The sequence below is a fragment of the Rhinoraja longicauda genome, chromosome 1 (genome assembly GCF_053455715.1).
Source record: "Rhinoraja longicauda isolate Sanriku21f chromosome 1, sRhiLon1.1, whole genome shotgun sequence".
In the NCBI taxonomy this organism is placed as follows: domain Eukaryota; kingdom Metazoa; phylum Chordata; class Chondrichthyes; order Rajiformes; family Arhynchobatidae; genus Rhinoraja; species Rhinoraja longicauda.
Genome location: NC_135953.1, coordinates 6,642,597 through 6,666,370, shown reverse-complemented (window position 1 = coordinate 6,666,370; position 23,774 = coordinate 6,642,597). Strand labels below are relative to the sequence as shown.

The 23,774-nt window shown below is 49.6% G+C and overlaps 1 protein-coding gene across 1 annotated transcript in view; it reads left to right on the top strand.

The window, feature by feature from the left end:
- Window positions 1-23,774, top strand: part of LOC144598346 (dedicator of cytokinesis protein 2-like) — an 894,447-nt gene that overhangs the window by 860,193 nt on the left and 10,480 nt on the right. Inside the window, exons 41-47 of the mRNA XM_078408406.1 lie at window positions 2,800-2,941; window positions 8,238-8,319; window positions 10,829-10,913; window positions 14,293-14,379; window positions 16,657-16,833; window positions 20,009-20,092; window positions 22,447-22,584. Coding sequence (XP_078264532.1) covers window positions 2,800-2,941; window positions 8,238-8,319; window positions 10,829-10,913; window positions 14,293-14,379; window positions 16,657-16,833; window positions 20,009-20,092; window positions 22,447-22,584 — 795 coding nt within the window. The remainder of the gene's footprint in view (window positions 1-2,799; window positions 2,942-8,237; window positions 8,320-10,828; window positions 10,914-14,292; window positions 14,380-16,656; window positions 16,834-20,008; window positions 20,093-22,446; window positions 22,585-23,774) is intronic.

Genomic DNA, 23,774 nt, shown 5'->3' with positions numbered 1-23,774 from the left:
AGATTCACAACTCTCTGACTGAAAAAGTTTTTCCTCATCTCAGTTCTAAATGGCCTACCCATTATTCTTAAACTGTGGCCCCTTGTTCTGGACTCCCCCAACATTGGGAACATGTTTCCTGCCTCTAACGTGTCCAACCCCTTAATAATCTTATACGCTTCGATCTCCTCTCATCCTTCTAAACACCATTCAGATAATACTCTGCCTTCCTATTCTTACCACCAAAGTGGATAACCTCACACATGAACTTATTGAACTTATTCACCTCTATAAGATCTTCCCTCATCCTCCTGCGCTCCGAGGAATAGAATCCCAGCCTGCCCCAACCTCTTCCGAGGGTTCAGACCCTCTAGTCCTGGCAACATCTTTGTAGATCTTCTCTGTACCCTTTCCAGCTTGGCAACATCTTTCCTATAACATGGTGCCCAGAACTGAACACAATATTCTAAAGTATGTGGTCTCACCAACGTCTTATTCAACTGCAATACCTCCCAACCTTCATACACAATACTCTGATTGATGAAGGCCAATGTGCCAAAAGTCTTTTTGACCACACTATCTACCTGCGACTCCACAGTCGAGGAACTATAACCTGCACTCCTAGATCCCTCTGCTCTACAACGCTCCCCAGAGCCCTACCATTCACATGTCCTGCCCATGTTGGACTTCCCGAAATGCGATACCTCACATTTCTCTGTATTGAATTCCTTCTCAGATGTACTGATTGAGAGTGATCAGCCATGATCGCATTGAATGGCGGTGCTGGCTCGAAGGGCTGAATGGCCTACTCCTGCACCTATTGTCTATTGTCTAATGTCTATTGTACCCAAAACCATGTGTTATGAAGACACAAGGTACTGGAGATGCTGGGATCTTGAGAGAAACACAAAGTAACTAGCCCCAGTGTGTGCGTGAGATAGTGGAATGGCATAAAACTAGTGTGAATGTGTGATTGGTGGTAGGCGTGGACTTGATGGACCGAAGGGCCAGTTTCCATGCTGCGTCTCTAAACTAATTGGGCGGGCAAGGTGGTGGGGCGGTAGAGTTGCTGCCTTACAGAGCTTGCAGAGCCCGGAGACACGGGTTCCATCAGACTGAAGCAGGGTCTCGACCTGAAACGTCACCCATTCCTTCTCTCCCGAGATGCTGCCTGTCCCGCTGAGTTACTCCAGCATTTTATGTCTGCAAACCAGCATCTGCATTTTTTCAGTCAGAGAGTTGTGAATCTGTGGAATTCTCTGCCTCAGAAGGCAGTGGAAGCCAATTCTCTGAATGCATTCAAGAGAGGGCTAGATAGAGCTCTTAAGGATAGCGGAGTCAGGGGGTATGGGGAGAAGGTAGGAACGCGGTACTGATTGAGTATGATCAGCAATGATCACATTGAATGGCGGTGCTGGCTCGAAGGGCCAAACGGCTACCTCCTGCACCTATTGCTATTGTCTATTGTCTGCCTGTACGGATTAGGAGTCGTGCAGTTTCTCCCAGTCCACCATGTTGCCCCTGGGTCTGCTCAACCCAATTCGTATTCTGTGGCAGTCCATCTGGTTGCTGCTTCTGCTTGAGGAGGTCCTGAGGTGATGGAATCCAGTGACAGATCTTCATGTAGGTTGGGTGGTGCTTGACAGAACTGCAGCTTGGGGCGGTTTCAGCTTGACGCGACACGGTGGCGCAGCGGTAGAGTTCCCGCCTTACAGCGCCAGAGAGACCCGGGTTCAATCATAGAAACATAGAAACATGGAAAATAGGTGCAGGAGGAGGCCATTTAGATCTTCGAGCCAGCACCGCCATTCATTGTGATCATGGCTGATCATCCACAATCAGTAACCCCGTGCCTGCCTTCTCCCCATATCCCTTGATTCCACTAGCCCCAGGAAACATGTTTCCTGCCTCTAACATGTCCAACCCCTTAATAATCTTTTACGTTTCGATAAGATCCCCTCTCATCCTTCTAAATTCCAGTGTATACAAACCTAGTCGCTCCAGTCTTTCAACGTATGATAGTCCCGCCATTCCGGGAATTAACCTCGTAAACCTATACTGCACGCCCTCAATAGCAAGAATATCCTTCCTCAAATTTGGAGACCAAAACTGCACACAGTACTCCAGGTGCGGTCTCACTAGGGCCCTGTACAACTGCAGAAGGACCTCTTTGCTCCTATACTCAACTCCTCTTGTTATGAAGGCCAACATTCCATTGGCTTTCTTCACTGCCTGCTGTACCTGCATGCTTCCTTTCAGTGACTGATGCACTAGGACACCCAAATCTCGTTGTACGTCCCCTTTTCCTAACATGACACCATTCAGATAATAATCTGCCTTTCTATTCTTACCACCAAAGTGGATAACCTCACACTTATCCACATTAAACTGCATCTGCCATGCATCCGCCCACTCACACAACCTGTCCAAGTCACCCTGCAACCTCATAGCATCTTCCTCACAGTTCACACTACCACCCAGCTTTGTATCATCTTCAAATTTGCTAATTAGTATGGGTGTCAGAGTTTATGGGGTGAAGGCAGGAGAATGGGATGGAGAGATAGATCAGCCATGATTGAATGGCGGAGTAGACTTGATGGGCCAAATGGCCTATTTTGGCTCCCATCACTTATGACCTTATGAACTGAAACGTCCTCTCACCAACTACTGGAGTCGTCATCTGTGGAAGCTCGATTGTAATCATGCGTTGTCTTTCCGCTGACGGGATAGCACGCAATAAAAGCGTTTCACTGTACCTCAGTGCACATGACGATAATAAACTCAGCTCATCTAACCATTCATCACCTCTTGCCTTCCCAGGACAAGATCTTCATTCACCGGGGAAAGGAGTACGAGAGACGAGAAGATGTTGAGCAATTCCTGCTGAACCAGTTCCCCAATGCGGACATCATGAAGACAACATCACAGCCTGGAGATGAGATCAGGAATGCACCTGGACAATGTATCCTTTCAGCCCTTGTTGGGATGAGCTAACCGTTGGTGAGAGAATGGGATTGGTACGTAAAAGGGGTGCAGGCAAGGGAAAATCAAGGCTGCTATCCAACTGATTGTTCTATGCTGAACTTCCAATTGCCTGTTCTTCCATGGTTCTTTTATTATCACGTGTACCAGGCACGGTGGTGCAGCGGTAGAGTTGCTGCCTCACAGCGCCAGACCCAGGACCCAGGGTCCTGCGTTCGATCCCGACTACGGGTGCAGTCTGTACGGAGTTTGTGCGTTCTCCCCGTGACCTGCGTGGGTTTTCTCCGGGATCTCTGGTTTTTCTCCCACACTCCAAAGGCAATGCTGGCTTTCTTCACTGCCTGCTGTACCTGCATGCTTCCTTTCAGTTTATTCACAAAATGCTGGAGTAACTCAACAGGTCAGGCAGCATCTCGGGAGAGAAGGAATGGGTGACGTTTCGGGTCGAGACTCTTCTTCAGAAGGGTCTCGACCCGAAACGTCACCCATTCCTTCTCTCCCGAGATGCTGCCTGACCTGCTGAGTTACTCCAGCATTTTGTGAATAAATCGATTTGTACCAGCATCTGCAGTTATTTTCTTATGCTTCCTTTCAGTGACTGATGCACTAGGACACCCAGATCTTGTTGTACGTCCCCCTTTCCTAACTTGACACCATTCAGATAATACTCTGCCTTCCTATTCTTACCACCAAAGTGGATAACCTCACACTTATCAACATTAAACTGCATCTGCCATGCATCCGCCCACTCACACAACCTGCCCAAGTCACCCTGCAACCTCATAGCATCTTCCTCATAGTTCACACTACCACCCAGCTTTGTATCATCTGAAAATTTGCTTATGGTACTTTTAATCCCTTCATCCAAGTCATTAATGTATATTGTAAATAGCTGCGGTCCCAGCACCGAGCCTTGCGGTACCCCACTAGTCACTGCCTGCCATTCTGAAAGGGACCCATTTATCCCCACTCCTTGCTTTCTGTCTCAACCAATTTTCTATCCATGTCAGTACCCTACCTCCAATAACATGTGCTCTAATTTTGCCCACTGATCTCCTATGTGGGACCTTGTCGAAAGCTTTCTGAAAGTCGAGGTACACCACATCCACCGGCTCTCCCCTGTCAATTTTCCTAGTTACATCCTCAAAGAATTCCAGAAGATTAGTCAAGCATGATTTCCCCTTCGTAAATCCATGCTGATTCGGAACGATCCTGTTACTACTATCCAAATGCTCCACAATTTCGTCTTTTATAATTGACTCCAGCATCTTCCCCACCACTGATGTCAGACTAACTGGTCTATAATTTCCCGTTTTCTCTCTTCCTCCTTTCTTAAAAAGTGGGACAACATTAGCTTCCCTCCATCCACAGGAACTGATCCTGAATCTATAGAACATTGGAAAATGATCACCAATGCGTCCATAATTTCTAGCGCCACCTCCTTAAGCACCCTGGGATGCAGACCATTAGGCCCTGGGGATTTATCAGCCTTCAATCCCATCAGTCTACCCAACACCATTTCCTGCCTAATGTGGATTTCCTTCAGTTCCTCCGTCACCCTAGGATCTCTTGCCACCAGAACATCTGTCCATGTAATCCAATAGACAATAGACAATAAACAATAGGTGAAGGAGGAGGCCATCGCGGAAAAGAGGCCCTTCGGCCCACCATGTCTGCGCCGACCAGCAATCCCCACATACATTAACACTGTCCTACACACACTGGGACAATTTTTGCATTTATCAAGCGAATTATCCTACGAACCTGCACATCTTTGGAGTGTGGGAGGAAACCGAAGATCTTGGAGAAAACCCACGCAGGTCACGGGGAGAACGTACAAACTCCGTACAGACGGCGCCCGTTGTCGGGATCGAACCCGGGTCTCCGGCGCTGCATTTGCTGTAAGGCAGCAACTCTACCGCTGCGCCACCATGACCGCCAATACTGGCGGATCTGTAGGATATACTGAATCCCAGGACAGAAAGCAAAGAACAGACGACTCTTAGCCGAGCCGGACGCCTGGTGCCCCGTTTATTCCAGAAGCCACCTTTACCAACATTCTCACCAACCATAACCCGTGTGCAGATAAGGCCAACGCGTGCGTCTGACCTTGGAGTTGTTATTGAGCCACCTTGTGGCTGGACTTTCTCGTGAGGCTGGTGGCATGTTGCCAGCGGTGACAGGCTGTCTGCAAAACCAACGTGGGTGTGAAGGTGCCACAAATGTACTCCACTTGATATGAATATGAAGGATGAGAGGAGATCTTATCGAAACGTGTAAGATTATTAAGGGGTTGGACATGTTAGAGGCAGGAAACATGTTCCCAATGTTGGGGGAGTCCAGAACCAGGGGCCACAGTTTAAGAATAAGGGGTAGGCCATTTAGAACGGAGATGAGGAAAAACCTTTTCAGTCAGAGAGTTGTGAATCTGTGGAATTCTCTGCCTCAGAAGGCAGTGGAGGCCAATTCTCTGAATGCGTTCAAGAGAGAGCTAGATAGAGCTCAAGGATAGCGGAGTCAGGGGAGAAGGCAGGAACGGGGTACTGATTGTGAATGATCAGCCATGATCACATTGAATGGTGGTGCTGGCTCGAAGGGCCGAATGGCCTCCTCCTGCACCTATTGTCTATTGATAGAGCTAGCACGTTCTCCCTGTGCCACGTGGGTTTTCTGCTGGTGCTCTGGTTCCCTCCCACATCCCAAAGACGTGGTTTGGGGTTTGTATGTTAATTGGCCCTCTGTAAGTTGTCCGCCCGTGTGTAGGATAGTGCAGCTGCTGGTCAGCGTGGACTCGGCGGGCCGAAGGGCCTCTCTCCACTCTGTATCTCTAAAATGTGAACGAAATGACTCGGCAGGGGTGGTTGATGGTTGGCACGGATCCGTCGAAACATAAAAAATATGTGCAGGAGGAGGCCATTCGGCCCTTCGAGCCAGCGCCGCCATTCATTGTGATCATGGCTGATCATCCACAATCAGTAACCCGTGCCTGCCTTCTCCCCATATCCCTTGATTCCACTAGCCCCTAGAGCTCTATCTAACTCTCTTTTAAATTCATCCAGTGAATCGGCCGCCACTGCCCTCTGTGGCAGAGAATTCCACAAATTCACAACTCTCTGGGTGGAAAAGTTCCTTCTCACCTCAGTTTTAAATGGCCTCCCTTTTATTCTTAGACTGTGTGTGTGGCCCCTGGTTCTGGACTCCCCCAACATTGGGACAATTTTTCCTGCATCTAGCTTGTCCAGTCAATTTATAATTTTCTGTGTCTCTATAAGATCACCTCTCACTCATCTAAACTCCAGTGATTTTTTTTCTCTCCTCAGTACGTAGAGTTGAATTGAAGTTCAGTCTAGTTTAGTTTTGTTCAGTGTGGTTTAGTTTAGTTTACTGTCATGGTCCTGCTAGCCAGTCAGCATCCGAATGCAAGAGGAGCCTGACTCCTTGCCCTGCCACTGAATGCCTCGCTGATCCTCCAAGGCACACACCACACGTCATCCCCAAACAACCAAACACACTAATCTGAAAATGTTATTTTCTGTGAGAGATGTAATTCGCATTTAAATGAATCAGAGTCCATGCCTTTCACTCTGTGCCCCAGGGTCCCCCGTCCAATAGATTGATTACTGACTGGAATACTGTTCCCGTGGATTCGTTTTCAACCTACCCTCGAGTGCCTGCCGTTCTGGCAGTTCTGGATGAGTTGAAGCTTTGTTTCTGAGAAACACACGCGCAGACACGCGTGGCGCGGCGGCAGAGTTGCTGCCTGACAGCGCTTACAGCGCCGGAGACCCGGGTTCGATCCCGACTACGGGTGCTGTCTGTGCGGAGTTTGTACGTTCTCCCCGTGACCTGCGTGGGCTTTCTCCGAGATCTTCCGTTTCCTCCCACACTCCAAAGACGTGTAGGTTTCCCTCCTAGGATAAATAAAGTTCTCTCGTATCGTAGGTTAAATGTAAATTGTCCCCAGCGTGTGTAGGACTGTGTTAATAGAAACATAGACAATAGGTGCAGGAGGAGGCCATTTGGCTCTTCGAGCCGGCACCGCCATTCATTGTGATCATGGCTGATCATCCACAATTAGTAACCCGTGCCTGCCTTCTCCCCATATCCCTTGATTCCGCAAGCCCCTGGAGCTCTATCTAACTCTCTTTTAAATCCATCCAGTGAATTGGCCTCCACTGCCCTCTGTGGCAGAGAATTCCACAAATTCACAACTCTCTGGGTGAAAAAGTCTCTTCTCACCTCAGTTTTAAATGGCCTCCCCTTTATTCTTAGACTGTATGTGGCCCCTGGTTCCGGACTTCCCCAAAATTGGGGGAGATCGTAAGTGATAGGTGTAGAATTAGGCCATTCGGCCCATCAATTCTACTCCGCCATTCAATCATGGCTGATCTACTGTATCTCTCCCTCCTAACCCCATTCTCCTGCCTTCTCCCCATAACCCCTGACACCCGGACTAATCAAGAATCTATCTCTAACTTAAATATATCCACTGACTTGGCCTCCACAGCCGTCTGTAGCAAAGAGTTCCACAGATTCACCACCCTCTGACTAAAGAAATTCCTCCTCGTCTCCTTCGGCACGGCGGTGGCGCAGCGGTAGAGTTGCTGCCTTACAGCGAATGCAGCGCCGGAGACCCAGGTTCGATCCCGACTACGGGCGCCGTCTGTACGGAGTTTGTACGTTCTCCCCGTGACCTGCGTGGGTTTTCTCCGAGATCTTCGGTTTCCTCCCACACTCCAATGACGTACAGGTATGTAGGTTAATTGGCTGGGCAAATGCAAAAATTGTCCCTGGTGGGTGTAGGATAGTGTTAATGTGCGGGGATCGCTGGGCGGCGCGGACACGGTGGGACGAAGGGCCTGTTTCTGCGCTGCATCTCTAAATCTAAATCTAAACGTCCTTTAATTCTGAGGTACAGGTTTATAGGTTAATTGGCTTCGGTAAAAATTGTAAATTGGCACGATATGTGTGTAGGATAATGTTAATGTGCGGGGATCGCTGGTCGGCATGGACATGGTGGGCCGAAGGGCCTGTTTCCACACTGTGTCTCCAATCTAAACTAAAAACACGGGTCCCACCACGAAGAAAGTACCCGATCGTTGCAGAGAAAATTGAGACTGGTGCTTGAAATGTGTCTTGTACTCTGCGATATCAGTTTTCCAAATGTATAACCTGGACAAAAATGTATTTTCTTGGCATCAACTTCTCGCGGAGCCCTTGGCGTTGTCGTGGCAATGCTGCCATCTTGTGTTCACTTCCTTAACTGCAACCCACAGTCATCCAATGCTTCACTGTCCAGCCCATCCTGGCCGAACAGGCGCAGTTTCACAACAAGAATGTTCCGGAACAGATCGTGGAGTAAGTCCTCGCGTCACTTGGCTCTTGGGATGGAACGCGGGCGGCGGCAGTAGGAACATAGAAAATAGGAGGAGGCCATTCTGCCCTTCGAACCAGCACCGCCATTCATTGTGATCATGGCTGATCGTCCACAATCAGTAACCCGTGCCTGCCTTCTCCCCATATCCCTTGATTCCGCTAGTCCCTAGAGCTCCATCTAACTCTCTCTTAAATCCATCCAGTGATTTGGTTTTCACTGCCCTCTGTGGCAGAGAATTCCACAAATTCACAACTCTCTGGGTGAAAAAGTTCCTTCTCACCTCAGTTTTAAATGGCCTCTCCTTTATTCTAAGACTGTGGCCCCTGGTTCTGGACTCACCCAACATTGGGAACATTTTTCCTGCATCTAGCTTGTCCAGAATTTTTATAATTTTTTATGTTTCTACAAGATCCCCTCTCATCCTTCTAAACTCCAGTCAATACAAGCCTAGTCTTTTCAATCTTTCCTCATATGACAATCCCGCCATCCCAGGGATCAATCTCATGAACCTACACTGCACTGCCTCAATTACAAGGATGTCCTTCCTCAAATTAGGTGACCAAAACTGTACACAGTACTCCATATGTGGTCTTACAAAGGGCCCTATACAACAACAGAAGAACCTCTTTACTCCTATACTGAGATCCTCTTGTTATGAAGGCCACATTCCATTAGCTTTCTTCACTGCCTGCTGTACCTGCACGCCAACTTTCAGTGACTGGTGTACAAGGACACCCAGGCCTTGCTGCACCTCCCCCTTACCTAACCTAACACCATTGAGATAATAATCTGCCTCCTTGTTTTTGCCGCCAAAGTGGATAACCTCACATTTATCTATATTATACTGCCTCTGCCACGCATCTGCCCATGAGAGGATGAGAGGGGATCTTATAAAAAAACATATAAGATTATTAAGGAATTGGACACGCTAGAGGCAGGAAACGTGTTCCCGATGTTGGGGGAGTCCAGAACAAAGGGCCACAGTTTAAGAATAAGGGGTAGGCCATTTAGAACTGAGATGGGGAAATCCTTTTTCACAGAGAGTTGTAAATCTGTGGAATTCTCTGCCTCAGAAGGCAGTGGAGGCCAATTCTCTTGATGCTTTCAAGAGAGAGTTAGATAGAAGTCTTAAAGATAGCGGAGTCAGGGGGTATGGGGAGAAGGCAGGAACGGGGTATTGGTTGTGAATGATCAGCCATGATCACATTGAATGGATGTGCTGGCTCGAAGGGCCGAATGGCCTTCTCCTGAACCTATTGTCTATTGTCACTCACCCAGTCACTGGAGGTGCGGCGATCACCTTCTCGGCGTCTGCTTCACAGCAGAGGACCATCAGTGGGTGGCCTGGGGAAGTCAACTCACAGTCAGCTCGGACAATGGACCTACCTGGCCAACCCATTCCTTACCACGAAGATAGACACCAAAAGCTGGAGTAGGACCGAGATGAGAAAGTTTTTTTTTCACACAGAGAGTGGTGAATCTGTGGAATTCTCTGCCACAGAAGGTAGTTGAGGCCAGTTCATTGGCTATATTTAAGAGGGAGTTAGATGTGGCCCTTGTGGCTAAAGGGATCAGGGGGTATGGAGAGAAGGCAGGTACGGGATACTGAGTTGGATGATCAGCCATGATCATATTGAATGGCGGTGCGTACAGGCTCGAAGGGCCGAATGGCCTACTCCTGCACCTATTTTCTATGTTTCTATGTAACTCAGCGGGGCAGGCAGCATCTCTGGAGGGAAAGGAATGGGCGATGTTTCGGTTCGAGACCCTTGTTCGGGCTAAGAGGCAGGGCAGAGGGAAACGAGACATGTAGACGGTGATGTAGAGAGATAGGGAATATAGGAAATGAAAGATATATATGCAAAAATGTGACCGTGATCAAGGAAAAGTGTTTGGCACCAGGGAGATCGATTTAATATGAAGGTAGACACAAAAAGCTGGAGTAACTCAGCGGGTCAGGCAGCATCTCCGGAGAGAAGGAATGGGTGACGTTTCGGGTCGAGACATATTGAAACATATAAGATAATTAGGGGATTGGATACATTAGAGGCAGGAAACATGTTCCCAATGTTGGGGGAGTCCAGAACAAGGGGCCACAGTTTGAGAATAAGGGGTAGGCCATTTAGAACAGAGATGAGGAAGAACTTTTTCAGTCAGAGAGTGGTGAAGGTGTGGAATTCTCTGCCTCAGAAGGCAGTGGAGGCCAGTTCATTGGATGCTTTCAAGAGAGAGCTGGATAGAGCTCTTAAGGATAGCGGAGTGAGGGGGTATGGGGAGAAGGCAGGAACGGGGTACTGATTGAGAGTGATCAGCCATGATCGCATTGAATGGCGGTGCTGGCTCGAAGGGCTGAATGGCCTCCTCCTGCACCTATTGTCTATTGTCTATTGTCTATTGAGACCCTTCTTCAGACTGGTTAGGGACCAGGGAAAGGAGATGGAGTCGGAGAGCAGTAGGAGTCACTCTCTTTGATCTCTTCCTCCCCATCAGCTTCTACAAGGCTAATAACGTACTGAAGTTCAACTACTCCAGACCAATCAGAAGAGGACCAAAGGACCCCGAGAATGAGTTTGCCGTAAGTACCCCTTTGTTCGAAGTTAATGCCTGAGCTAATCTGTTGCGATAGGTTTTAATTGTGGTTTGCCAAGGTGGCGTTTACGATTGTAACCCTTGAGGCACATGACAATAAATAAACTGAACTAAACAAAAGCCTCAAGCCTCCGTTTTCAATCGAAAACGTCACCTATCCATGTTCTCCAGAGATGCTGCCTGACCCGCTGAGTTACTCCAGCACTCTGTGAAACGTCACCTATCCATGTTCTCCAGAGATGCTGCCTGACCCGCTGAGTTACTCCAGCACTCTGTGAAACGTCACCTATCCATGTTCTCCAGAGATGCTGCCTGACCCGCTGAGTTACTCCAGCACTCTGTGAAACGTCACCTCTCTATGTTCTCCAAAGATGCTGCCTGACCCGCTGTGTTACTCCAGCACTTTGTGCCAACATTCAAATATCCCCTGGTTACTTAAGTGCTTTACATCAAGACTTTTACTGAAAGGGGGGGTGTTTACTTTAGTTTAGTTTAGAGTTTCAGCGCGGAAACAGGCCCTTCAGCCCACCGGGTCCATGCCGACCAGCGATCCCCGCACACTAACACTATCCTACACACACACTAGGGACAATTTTTACTTTTACATTTACCAAGCCAATTAACCTACAAACCTGCACGTCTTTGGAGTGTGGGAGGAAACCGGAGATCTCGGAGAAAACCCACGCAGGTCACGGGGAGAACGTACAAATTCCGTGCAGACAGCCCCAGTAGTCGGGATGGAACCCGGGTCTCTGGCGCTGTAAGGCAGCAACTCTACCGCTGCGCCACCGTGACCGCCTGTGAGTGGCTGCACTGTGGAAGGAGGTAATGAGAAATCATACTTCTCTCACCCCTTTGAAAACGGCAGGACATCCCAAAGAGAAGTACATTTGAAGCGTGTGTGTGTGTGTGCAGTCCGAGTGTGGAACAAGCGTACACGTATCATCTTGCCTTACCTTCCCTGGCAAAAGATGCCATAGAGTCACAGAGTGACACAGTGTGGAAACAGGCCCTTCGGCCCAACTCGCCCACACCGGCCAACAATGTCCCAGCTACCCTAGCCCCACCTGCCTGCGTTCGGTCCATATCCCTGCAAACCCGTCCCATCCGTGTACCCGTCCCAATGTTTCTTAAATGTTGCAGTAGTACTCAACTACCTCCTCTGGCACCTCGTTCCATACACCCACCACCCTTTGGGCGGCACGGTGGCACAGCGGTAGAGTTGCTGCCTTACAGCGCCGGAGACTCAGGTTCGATCCCGACTACGGGCGCTGTCTGTATGGAGTTTGCACGTTCTCCCCGTGACCTGCGTGGGGTTTCTCCGAGATCTCGGTTTCCTCCCACACTCCAAAGACGTACAGGTTTGTAGGCTAATTGGCTTGGTGAATGTAAAAAATTGTCCCTAGTGTGTGTGGGATAGTGTTAATGTGCGGGGATCGCTGGGCGGCGCGGACCCGGTGGGCCGAAAGGGCCTGTTTCCATGCAGTATCTCTAAACTAAAACTATACTAAACTAAAAAAAGTTACCACTCAGATTCCTGTTAGATCTTTTCCCCCTCACCTTAAACCTATGCCCTCTGGTCCTCGATTCACGCACACTGGGCAAGAGGTGCAGCATCTCAGGAGGGAAGGAATGGGTGATGTTTCGGCTCGAGACCCTTCTTCAGACTGGGTCTCGACCTGAAAAGAAGGGGTAGGCCATTTGGAACGGAGATGAGGAAAAACTTTTTCAGTCAGAGAGTTGTGAATCTGTGGAATTCTCTGCCTCAGAGGGCAGTGGAGGCCAATTTTCTGAATACATTCAAGAGAGAGCTAGATAGAGCTCTTAAGGATAGCGGAGTCAGGGGGTATGGGGAGAAGGCAGGAACGGGGTACTGGCTCGAAGGGCCGAATGGCCTCCTCCTGCACCTGTTGTCCATTGAAAAGTCACCCATTCCTTCTCTCCTGAGATGCTGCCTGACCCGCTGAGTTACTCCAGCTTTTTGTGTCTACCTTCGATTTGAACCAGCATCTGCAGTTATTTTCCCACATTACCTTGAGAGGTGTTAACTCATTCACTGCCAGCCAGGTGTGACCTGTGCTGACAAGCTGTGCAGAGAAGATTTACGAGGATGTTTAAATAGCCCTAAAGTCGTACAGCATGGACACAGTACCTTCTTGCCCTCACCGACCAGCATGTACCATCTCCTCTCGCCCCCCCTGCCTGCGTTTAGCCCACAGCCCTCTAGTTCTATCCTATCCATGTACCTGTCTAAACGTTTCTTAAACGTTGCGACAGTCCCAGCCTCAACTACCTCCTCTGGCAGCTCGTTCCATGCACCCACCACCCTTTGTGTAACAAAGTTACCCCTCAGATTCCTATTAAATCTTCCCCCCCCCCCCCCCCCCCCTCTCACCTTACACCCATGTGCCCTGGTTCTCAATTCCCCTACTCTAGGGAAACGATTTTGTACATTTACCCGAAGGTAGACTCAAAATGCTGGAGTAACTCAGCGGGTCAGGCAGCGTCTCTGGAGAGAAGAAATAGGTGACGTTTCAGGTCAAGATCCTTCTTCAGACCCTTGTACATCTACCCGATCTATTCCTCTCATGATTTTTGTACACCTCTATAAGATCGCCCCTCATCCTCCTGCGCTCCAAGGAATGGAGTCCTAGGCTGCTCAACCTCTCCCTATAGCTCAGGCCCTTGAGACCTGGCAACATCCTCGTATATCTTTCCAGCTTGACAACGTTGCCAGGACTCAAGGGCCTGAGCTGTAGGGAGAGTTTGTGCAGACTGGGTCTCTAATCCTTGGAGCGCAGGAGGATGAGGGGAGATCTTATAGAGGTGTACAAAATCATGAGAGGAATAGATATGGTGAATGCACAGAGTTCTTTACTCAGAGTCGGAGAATCAAGAACCAAACGGCTTATGTTTAAGCTGAGAGGGGAATGGTTTAATAGGAACCTGAGGGTAACAAGCTGCCGGAGGAGGTTGTTTAGTTTAGTTTAGTTTAGAAAAAACAGCGTGGAAACAGGCCCTTCGGCCCACCGAGTCCAAGCCGACCAGCGATCCCCGCACATTAACGCCGCTCCTGTATCTCTGAACTCGAGGGAGAGAGAGAGAGAGAGAGAGCTAGAGAGCTAGTTAGAGCTCTTAAGGATAGCGGAGTCAGGGGGGATGGGGAGAAGGCAGGAACGGGGTACATTGAGAATGGTCATCCATGATCACATTGAATGGCGGTGCTGGCTCGAAGGGCCGAATGGCCTCCTCCTGCACCTATTGTCTATTGTCTAACTCAACTGAACACGGGGGGGGGGGTTTAGAGGTCTCTGCACTGTGTCGGTAAGTTTGAAGACCGTTCGACCATCTTCTCTTACCCGCAGTCAATGTGGATCGAAAGGACGATGTTCACCACAGCGTACAAGTTGCCAGGGATCCTCCGCTGGTTCGAGGTTCTGCAGGTCACCCAGGTGAGTTGTGCACACCTTCCAAGGTGCGGTCATCCATGCTACGTCACTGTCATCGTCCGGCCTGAAGAGGGCGCCGACAATCAGTGGGAGCCATCACTTGTTACGATAGATGGTGATGGTCGCAGAATTAGCTCAGGGCACTTCCAGTTTCCAGCCTCGCCATGTGGACTCTTCTGCTACGGAGCCGGTCATAGAGACATAGACCGAGTCATACAGTGTGGAAACAGGCCCTTCGGTCCAACTCGCCCACACCGGCCAACAATGTCCCAGCTACCCTAGTCCCACTTGTCTGCGCTTGGTCCATATCCCTTCAAACCTGTCCTATCCATGTACCTGTCCAACGATGGGATAGTCCCAGCCTCAACTACCTCCTCGTACCGCCCGTTGTTTAGATGCCGGAACGTGCGGCGGCCATTGTCCGCACAGCAAGATCCCATGAATTCTAACATCTTGGCTAAAATCTAAATTTTAGAGCTAGATAGAGCTCTTAAGGATAGCGGAGTCAGGGGGTATGGGGAGAAGGCAGGAACGGGGTACTGATTGAGAATGATCAGCCATGATCACATTGAATGGCGGTGCTGACTCGAAGGGCCGAATGGCCTACTCCTGCACCTACTGTCTATTGTCTATTGTCTAAATCCAAGATGGCGCCCAACACAGGCTAACCACAAAAGCAGATCTACAAACTCATATTACAGTCCCTCCATACTCTTAAATCTCTATTCCCACAGCAACATTTCTTACTCTAACTATGATATATTCCCTTATCGCGTATCAAAGCACTGTAAATGGATCGATTGTAATCGTGTATTGTCTTTCCGCTGATTGGATGGTACGCAATAAAAGCTTTTAACTGTACCTCGGTACACGTGACAATAAACTAAACTGAACTAAGTGGTAATGTCGTGGCAACCTGTTTGAAGAAACGTTCTTGGGGTAAGGGTTAACAAACTGGATGGGTCCCGACCCGAAACCGACCGGCCGCCTATCCATGTCCTCCCGAGATGCTGCCTGCCAAAGAGGCCAGATCAATCGTGGCTGATCTATCTTTCCCTCTCAACCCCATTCTCCTGCCTTCTCCCCATAACCCCTGACACCCGTACTCATCAAGAACCTATCAATCTCCACCTTAAAGATATCCACTGACTTGGCCTCCACAGCCATCTGTGGCAATGAATTCCACAGATTCACCGCCCTCTGACTCAAGTATTTCCTCCTCATCTCCTTTTATTCTGATGCTGTGCCCTCTGGTCCTGGACTCTCCCACTAGTTAAAACATCCTCTCCACATCCACTCTGCCCAGGCCTTTCACTATTCGTGAGTTTCTACAAAGTCCACCCCTCACCCTTGTAACCTCTTTTCTAAAAGTACGTCCTTTTATTCTGAGGCTGCGCCCTCTTTTTTTTTTAATTTCAAAATATACTTTATTCGAGAAATAAAGAAATAAATACATACAAAACATGTTCTTTACAGGCTGCGCCCTCTGGTCCTAGATTATCCCACTAGGGAAAATGTTCCCAATGTTGGGGGAGTCCAGAACCATGGGGGACAGTCTTGGACCACACACACAGTCTAAGAATACAGGGGAGACCATTTAAAACTGAGATGAGACGAAACTTTTTCACCCAGAGAGTTGTGAATTTGTGGAATTCTCTGCCACAGAGGGCAGTGGAGGCCAAATCACTGGATGGATTTAAGAGAGGGTTAGATAGAGCTCTAGGGGCTAGTGGAATCAAGGGATATGGGGAGAAGGCAGGCACGGGTTACTGATTGTGGACATAGAAACATAGAAACGTAGAAAATAGGTGCAGGAATAGGCCATTCGGCCCTTCGAGCCTGCACCGCCATTCAATATGATCATGGCTGATCATCCAGCTCAGTAACCTGTACCTGCCTTCTCTCCATACCCCCTGATCCCTTTAGCCACAAGGGCCACATCTAACTCCCTCTTAAATATAGCCAATGAACTGGCCTCAACTACCTTCTGTGGCAGAGAATTCCACAGACTCACCACTCTCTGTGTGAAGAAATGTTTTCTCATCTCGGTCCTAAAAGACTTCCCCCTTATCCTTAAGCTGTGACCCCTGGTTCTGGACTTCCCCAACATCGGGAACGATCAGCCATGATCACAGTGAATGGCGGTGCTGGCCCGAAGGGCCGAATGGCCTCCTCCTGCACCTATGTTTCTTTGTTTCTGTGTAATGGAAGCATCCGTGCTTTGGTGTTTGAATGTTTGATCCTTGGCTTCCCGTGTGAACTCACCATTGTGTCCCACAGACCTGCATCAGCCCGTTGGAAAATGCCATTGAGACGATGCAGACTAGCAACGATAAGATACTCACCATGATCAACCAGCACCACAACGATGCCAACCTCTCCATCAACCCCCTCTCCATGCTGCTCAACGGCATCGTTGACCCTGCCGTAATGGGCGGCTTTGCCAAGTACGAAAAGGTAAAGCTCAACAATGAATGCAGCGCCGGAGACCCGGGTTCCATCCCGACTACGGGCGCCGTCTGCATGGAGCTTGTACGCTCTCCCCATGACCCGCGTGGGTTTTCTCAGAGATTTTTATTTTTTATTTAGAGATACAGCGCGGAACCAGGCCCTTGGGCCCACCGGGTCCGCGCCGCCCAGCGATCCCTGCACGCTAACACTATCCTACACAAACTAGGGGCAATTTTTACATATTACTCAGTCAATTAACCTACAAACCTGCACGTCTTTGGAGTGTGGGAGGAAACCGAAGATCTCGGAGAAAACCCACGCAGGTCAAGGGGAGAACGTACAAACTCCGTACAGACGGCGCCCGTAGTCGGGATCGAACCTGAGTCTCCGGCGCTGCATTCGCTGTAAGGCAGCAACTCTACCGCTGCACCACCGTGCTGCCCGTTGGATCTTCGGTTTCCTCCCACGCTCCAAAGACGTGCGGGTTTGTAGGTTAATTGCCTTGGTAAATGTAAAAATTGTCCCTAGTGTGTGTAGGGTAGTGTGGATGTGCGGGGATCGCTGGTCGGTGCGGACTCGGTGGGCCGAAGGGCCTGTTTCCGCGCTGTGTCTCTAAATTATCTAAATAACTCAACACCCGACGATAGACACAAAAAGCTGGAGTAACTCAGCGGGGCAGGCAGCTCTGTCTCTGGAGGGAAGGAATGGGTGACGATTCAGCTCAAGACCCTTCTTCTGTCACGACCCGAAACGTCACCCATTCCTTCTCTCCGGAGATGCTGCCTGCCCCGCTGAGTGACTCCAGCATTTTGCGTCTATCTTCGATTTAAACCAGCATCTGCAGTTCTTTCCTGCACGCGAAGAAAGACTCCAGGTGTTTCCCACACACGTACAATATCCATGTCCCAGGACCAATGGTTCAGTGGTTTCTTTCTTACAAGCCCAGTCATTCCAATCGTTCCTCATATGACAGTCCCGCCATCCCGGGGATTAACCTCGTGAACCTACGCTGCACTGCCTCAATAGCAAGGACGTCCTTCCTCAAATTAGGAGGCCATAACTGCACACAATACTCCAGGTGCGGTCTCATCAGAGCCTTGTACAACTGCAGAAGGACCTTTTTACTCCTATACTCAAATCCTCTCGTTATGAAGGCCAACATGCCATTCGTTTTCTTCACTGCCTGCTGTACCTGCACGCATACGTTCAGTGACTGGTGTACAAGGACACCCATGTCTCGTTGCACTTCCCCCTTACCTAACCTAACTCCATTGAGATAATAATCTGCCTCTTTGTTTTTGCCACCAAAGTAGATAGCCTCACAATTATCGACATTATACTGCATCTGCCACGCATCTGCCCACTCACTCAACCTGTCCAGGTTACCCTGCAACCTCCTAACATCCTCTTCACAGTTCACACTGCCACCCAGCTCTGTGTCATCCACAAACTTGCTAGTGTTGCTTCTAATTCCCTCTTCCAAATCATTAATATATATGGTAAACAGTTGCGGCCCCAACACCGAGCCTTGCGGCACTCCACTCGCCACTGCCTGCCATTCTGAAAAGGACCCGTTTACTCCTACTCTTTGCTTCCTGTCTGCCAACCAATTCTCTATCCATGTCAACACCCTACCCCCAATACCATGTGCTCTAATTTTAGTCACCAATCTCCTGTGCGGGACCTTATCAAAGGCTTTCTGGAAGTCTAGATACACTACATCCACTGGCTCCCCTTCATCCATTTTACTTGTCACGTCCTCAAAAAATTCCAGAAGATTAGTCAAGCATGATTTCCCTTTCATAAATCCATGCTGACTTGGACTTATCCTTTTACTGCTATCCAAATGCATCGTTATTACCTCTTTAATAATTGACTCCAGCATCTTCCCCACCACCGCAGTCAGGCTAACTGGTCTGTGATTCCGTTTTCTCTCTCGCTCCTTTCTTGAAAAGTGGGATAACATTAGCTACCCTCCAATCCACAGGAACTGATCCTGAATCTATTCATCATTGGAAAATGATCACTAATGCGTCCACTATTTCTAGAGCCACCTTTCTGAGGACCCTGGGATGCAGACCATCAGGCCCAGGGGATTTATCAGCCTTCAGTCCCATCAGTCTACCCAATACTATTTCTCGCCTAATGCAAATTTCTTTCAGTTCTTCTGTCTCCCTAGATCTGCTTTCTTCACTGCCTGCTGCACCTGCATGCTTACTTTCAGTGACTGATGTTTGATCTCTGGAGAGAAGGAGTGGGTGACATTTCGGGGTCGAGACCCTTCTACAGACTTGAGAGTCAGGGGAGAATGTGACTAGAGATGTGGAAGGGCAAGGTGTGAAAACGAGAGATCAAAGTGGATGCTGTTGAAGGGAAATGTAGAATGGTTAATTGGCAGCTGAGGGGAAGGTGACAAGGAGGCAAACAACCAGTGATATATAATCAGGAGGACAGTGAAACTAGTCGGAGAACTAGGATGGGGAGGGATGGAGAGAGAGGGAAAGCAAGCATTACCTGAGGTCAATGTTCATACCGCTGGGGTGTAAGCTGCCCAAGCGAAATATAAGGTGCTGTTCATCCAATTTGTGCTGGGCCTAGGGTTGCCAACTGTCACATATTAGCCGGGACATCCCGTATTTTGGGCTACATTGGTTTGTCCCGTACGGGGCTGCCCTTGTCCTGTATTAGGCCCGGGGGGGGGGGGGGGGGGTGGTAGGCTGGACACTGTAGGCCTGGACCCTGTAGGCCAGGACGCTGTAGGCCCGGACGCTGTAGGCCCTGATGCTGTAGGCCCGGACAGTGTAGGACCGGACAGTGTAGGCCCAGAGGCCCGGGCGCCACCTAACGGAGGTTGCGTAGCAAACCGCCTCCCGGCCCGGGCGGCCGCCATTGGTGGAGCGGCAGCACGTGGCCGCTGGCTGGGTGAGGTCACGTGGGGCGCGTGGCAGTGACGTCACCTTGTCCCTTATTTGTGAGTGAGGAAGTTGGCAACCCCAGTTGGGCCTCACTCTGACAATGGATGCGGCCCAGGACAGAAAAGTCAATGAATGGGAGGGGGTGGTTATTCTCCACCTATTTCTCCCCCACCTCCCACCCCCCCCCCCCCCCCCCCCCCACCTCCACACAGGTCAGCGACAACGAATAAAGTTTTCAGCTGACGTTTGGCCCTTTTATTTCTTAGGCATTCTTCACTGAAGGGTATATGTGTAGCCATCCCGAAGACCTGGACAATATCACAAAGCTGAAGGATCTGATCGCCTGGCAGGTAAGCACGATGCAATTCGGAGGCCCGGGTTCGATCCCGGCCATGGGTGCCGTCTGTACAGAGTTTGTACGTTCTCCCCGTGACCTGCGTGGGTTTTCTCCGAGATCTTCGGTTTGCTCCCACACTCCAAAGACGTACAGGTTTGTCGGTAAATTGGCTTGGTATAAATGTAAAAATTGTCCCTAGTGTGTGTAGGATAGTGTTAATGTGTGCGGGGATCGCTGGGCGGCGCGGACCCGGTGGGCCGAAAGGGCCTGTTTCCGCGCTGTGTCTCTAAACTAAACTAAACTAAACATAGTCCCAGAGCAGGAGAGCAAGAGTTATCACAGATGGGGAGCAATGAGAGAGAGAGAGTCTCACAGAGTTCCCGTCAGAGAAAGGAAGGGAGCTTCTTCAACTTAGGCAATCCTTTTGGAGATTTCACGATGGAGCAGTGAAATGTAGAAATAAGGAACTGCAAGTGCCGGTTTTCAAACTGCTGGAGTAACCCAGTGGGTCAGGCAGCATCTCTGAAGAAAATGGATAGGTGATGTTTCGGGTCGGGACCCATCGTCAGACTGATTTAAAGGGTCTCGACCCGAAACGTCGCCCATTCCTTCTCTCCCGAGATGCTGCCTGACCTGCTGAGTTACTCCAGCATTTTGTGAATAAATACCTTCGATTTGTACCAGCATCTGCAGTTATATTCTTATACGATTTAATTGGTTTTATTCACTCCATTTGCGCACTAATATAAGGTCATTTGCATACCTCTCAATGTCCTAAGCCTATAACATAAACTGCAAGTGGAATTCAGCAGCTGGTGAATCTCTGGAATTCATTGTTTTATGTGGGGGGTGAGGTGGGGGGGGGGGGGGGGTCGGGGGAAACTTTTTTTCAATCTCTTACCTTGCCGGAGATGCGATTGTTTTCCGGATCGTATCTCCGGTCGCTCTGCGGCCTAACGTCGTGGAGCTGGCGGCCTTGCTCGGGACTGACTTTGAGTCCCACCGCGGGGGGGTGTGTGGACTTACCATCGGAGCCTGCGATCCCTTGCCTAGGATCAATGCTCCGACTGTGGACTTTAACATCGCGGAGCTCGCAGTCTCGGGTTGAGACCGATGTCGGGAAGCTCCAAAGACGCAGGAGGTTCGACAAGCCCCGACCCGGGGTAGATCGCCCCGCGTGGGGGAGCTGAGAATCCCCCCCGATGCAGGAGCTTGATCGCCCCGACCAGGAAGGCCCAAACGCCGCCGGCTACGGGAGTCAAGATCGTCCCGTCAACGGAAGGTTAGAGGCCCCCGACCACTGGAGGACAAAGAAGGGAGAGATTGAACTTTTTTTCGCCTTCCATCACAGTGAGGAATGTGGAGGAGTCACTGTGGTGGATGTTCATGTTAAAATGTGTTGTGTGGGTCCTGGTGCTATTTATTGTTATGACTGTACGGCAAATGACATTCCTCGTATGTTGCAAAAATATACTTGGCTAATAAAGTATGATTATGATGATGATTGCCACAGATGGCTGTGGAGGCCAAGTCATTGGGTATTTTTAAAGTGGAGATTGGTACGTTTTTGACTAGTCAGGGCGTCAAAGGTTATGGGGAAAAGGCAGGAGAATGGAGTTGGGAGGAAAAATTAGATCAGGCATGGTAGATGGGCAGAGTAGACTGGACGGGCCAAACGGCATAATTCTGCTCTTATCAGTTATGATCTTATGGTCATATATTCCTAATTTGCAGCGGTCACGGTGGCGCAGCGGTAGAGTTGCTGCCTTAAAGCGAATGCAGCGCCGGAGACCCGGGTTCGAACCCGACTACGGGCGCCGTCTGTACGGAGTTTGCACGTTCTCCCCGTGATCTGCGTGGGCTTTCTCCGAGATCTTCGGTTTCCTCCCACACTCCAAAGACGTGCAGGTTTGTAGGTTAATTGGCTTGGAAGAAATTGTCCCTAGTGGGTGTAGGATGGTGTTAATGTGCGGAGATCGCTGGTCGGCGTGGACCCGGCGGGCCGAAAGGGCCCGTATCTGCAGTGTATCTCTAAACTAAAGTAAACTAAGTCTAAGGTAGACACAAAAATGCTGGAGTAACTCAGCGGGTCAGGCAGCATCTCTGGAGAGAAGGAATGGGTGATGTTTCTGGTCAGTTTGAAGAAGGGTCTTGACCCGAAACGCCACCCGTTTCTTCTCTCCAGAGATGCTGCCTGACCCGCTGAGATACTCCAGCATTTTGTGTCTACCTGCGGTTTTTTTTTAAAACCCAGCATCTGCAGTTTTCTTTCCCAAACTAAGACGACTCAACTCTATGAAATGACAGACAAATTTCTTGGCAACTCAAGTGAACAGATGTGATCGTTTTTGCATTCTCCCCCCAAAGATCCCGCTGCTGACGGAGGGCATCAGGATCCATGGGAAGAAGGTGACGGAAGCCCTGAAACCCTTCCACGATCGCATGGAGGAGTGCTTCGCACAACTGAAGGCCAAAGTGGAGAGTCAGTACGGAGTGCGTGATCTGGTGAGTGAATCTTCCAGGGCATCACAAAACGCTGGAGTAACTCAGCGGGTCAGGCAGCATCTCAGGAGAGAGGGAATGGGTGACGTTTCGGGTCGAGACCCTTCTTCAGACTGATGTCAGGGGGGCGGGACAAAGAAAGGATATAGGTGGAGACAGGAAGACAAGTGGGAGAACTGGGAAGGGGGAGGGGAAGGGAGGGACAGAGAAACAATCTAAAGTTGGAGAAGTCAATGTTCATACCGCTGGGCTGCAAGCTGCCCAAGCGAAATATGAGGTGCTGTTCCTCCTATTTCCAGTGGGCCTCATTATGGCACTGGAGGAGGCCCATGACTGAATAGACAATAGACAATAGGTGCAGGAGGAGGCCATTCGGCCCTTCGAGCCAGCACTGCCATTCAATGTGATCATGGCTGATCATTCTCAATCAGTACCGCATTCCTGCCTTCTCCCTCATAACCCCTGACTCCGCTATCCTTAAGAGCTCTGTCTAGCTCTCTCTTGAATGCATTCAGAGAATTGGCCTCCACTGCCTTCTGAGGCAGAGAATTCCACAGATTCACAACTCTCTGACTGAAAAAGTTTTTCCTCATCTCAGTTCTAACTGGCCTACCCCTTATTCTTAAACTGTGGCCTCTTGTTCTGGACTCCCCCAACATTGGGGACATGTTTCCTGCCTCTAACGTGTCCAACCCCTTAATAATCTTATACGTTTCGATAAGATCTCCTCTCGTCCTTCTAAATGCCAGTGTATACAAGCCTAGTCGCTCCAGTCTTTCAACATATGACAGTCCCGCCATTCCGGGAATTAACCTAGTGAACCTACGCTGCACGTACGCTGAAACCTTCGCTGATAAGTCAGACTGGGAGTGGGAGGGGGAGTTGAAGTGCTCAGCCACCGGGAGATCAGATTGGTTAAGGCGGACTGAGCGAAGGTGTTGAGCGAAATGATCGCCTTTCAGGGCACCTCATTTGAGGCGTGAGGCACGGTGGAAAAGGTCGATGGGTCAGGACAGTGAGGTTTCCTGACCAATCTGTAGATGGATTCTCGATGGGAAGCTTTCATAAGTTCCAGGAGACGAATAAGGCCATTCGGCCCATCAAGCCTACTCCGCCATTTAATCACGGCTGATCTATCTTTTCCTCTCAATCCCAATGGAAACATAGAAAATAGGTGCAGGAGGAGACCTTCT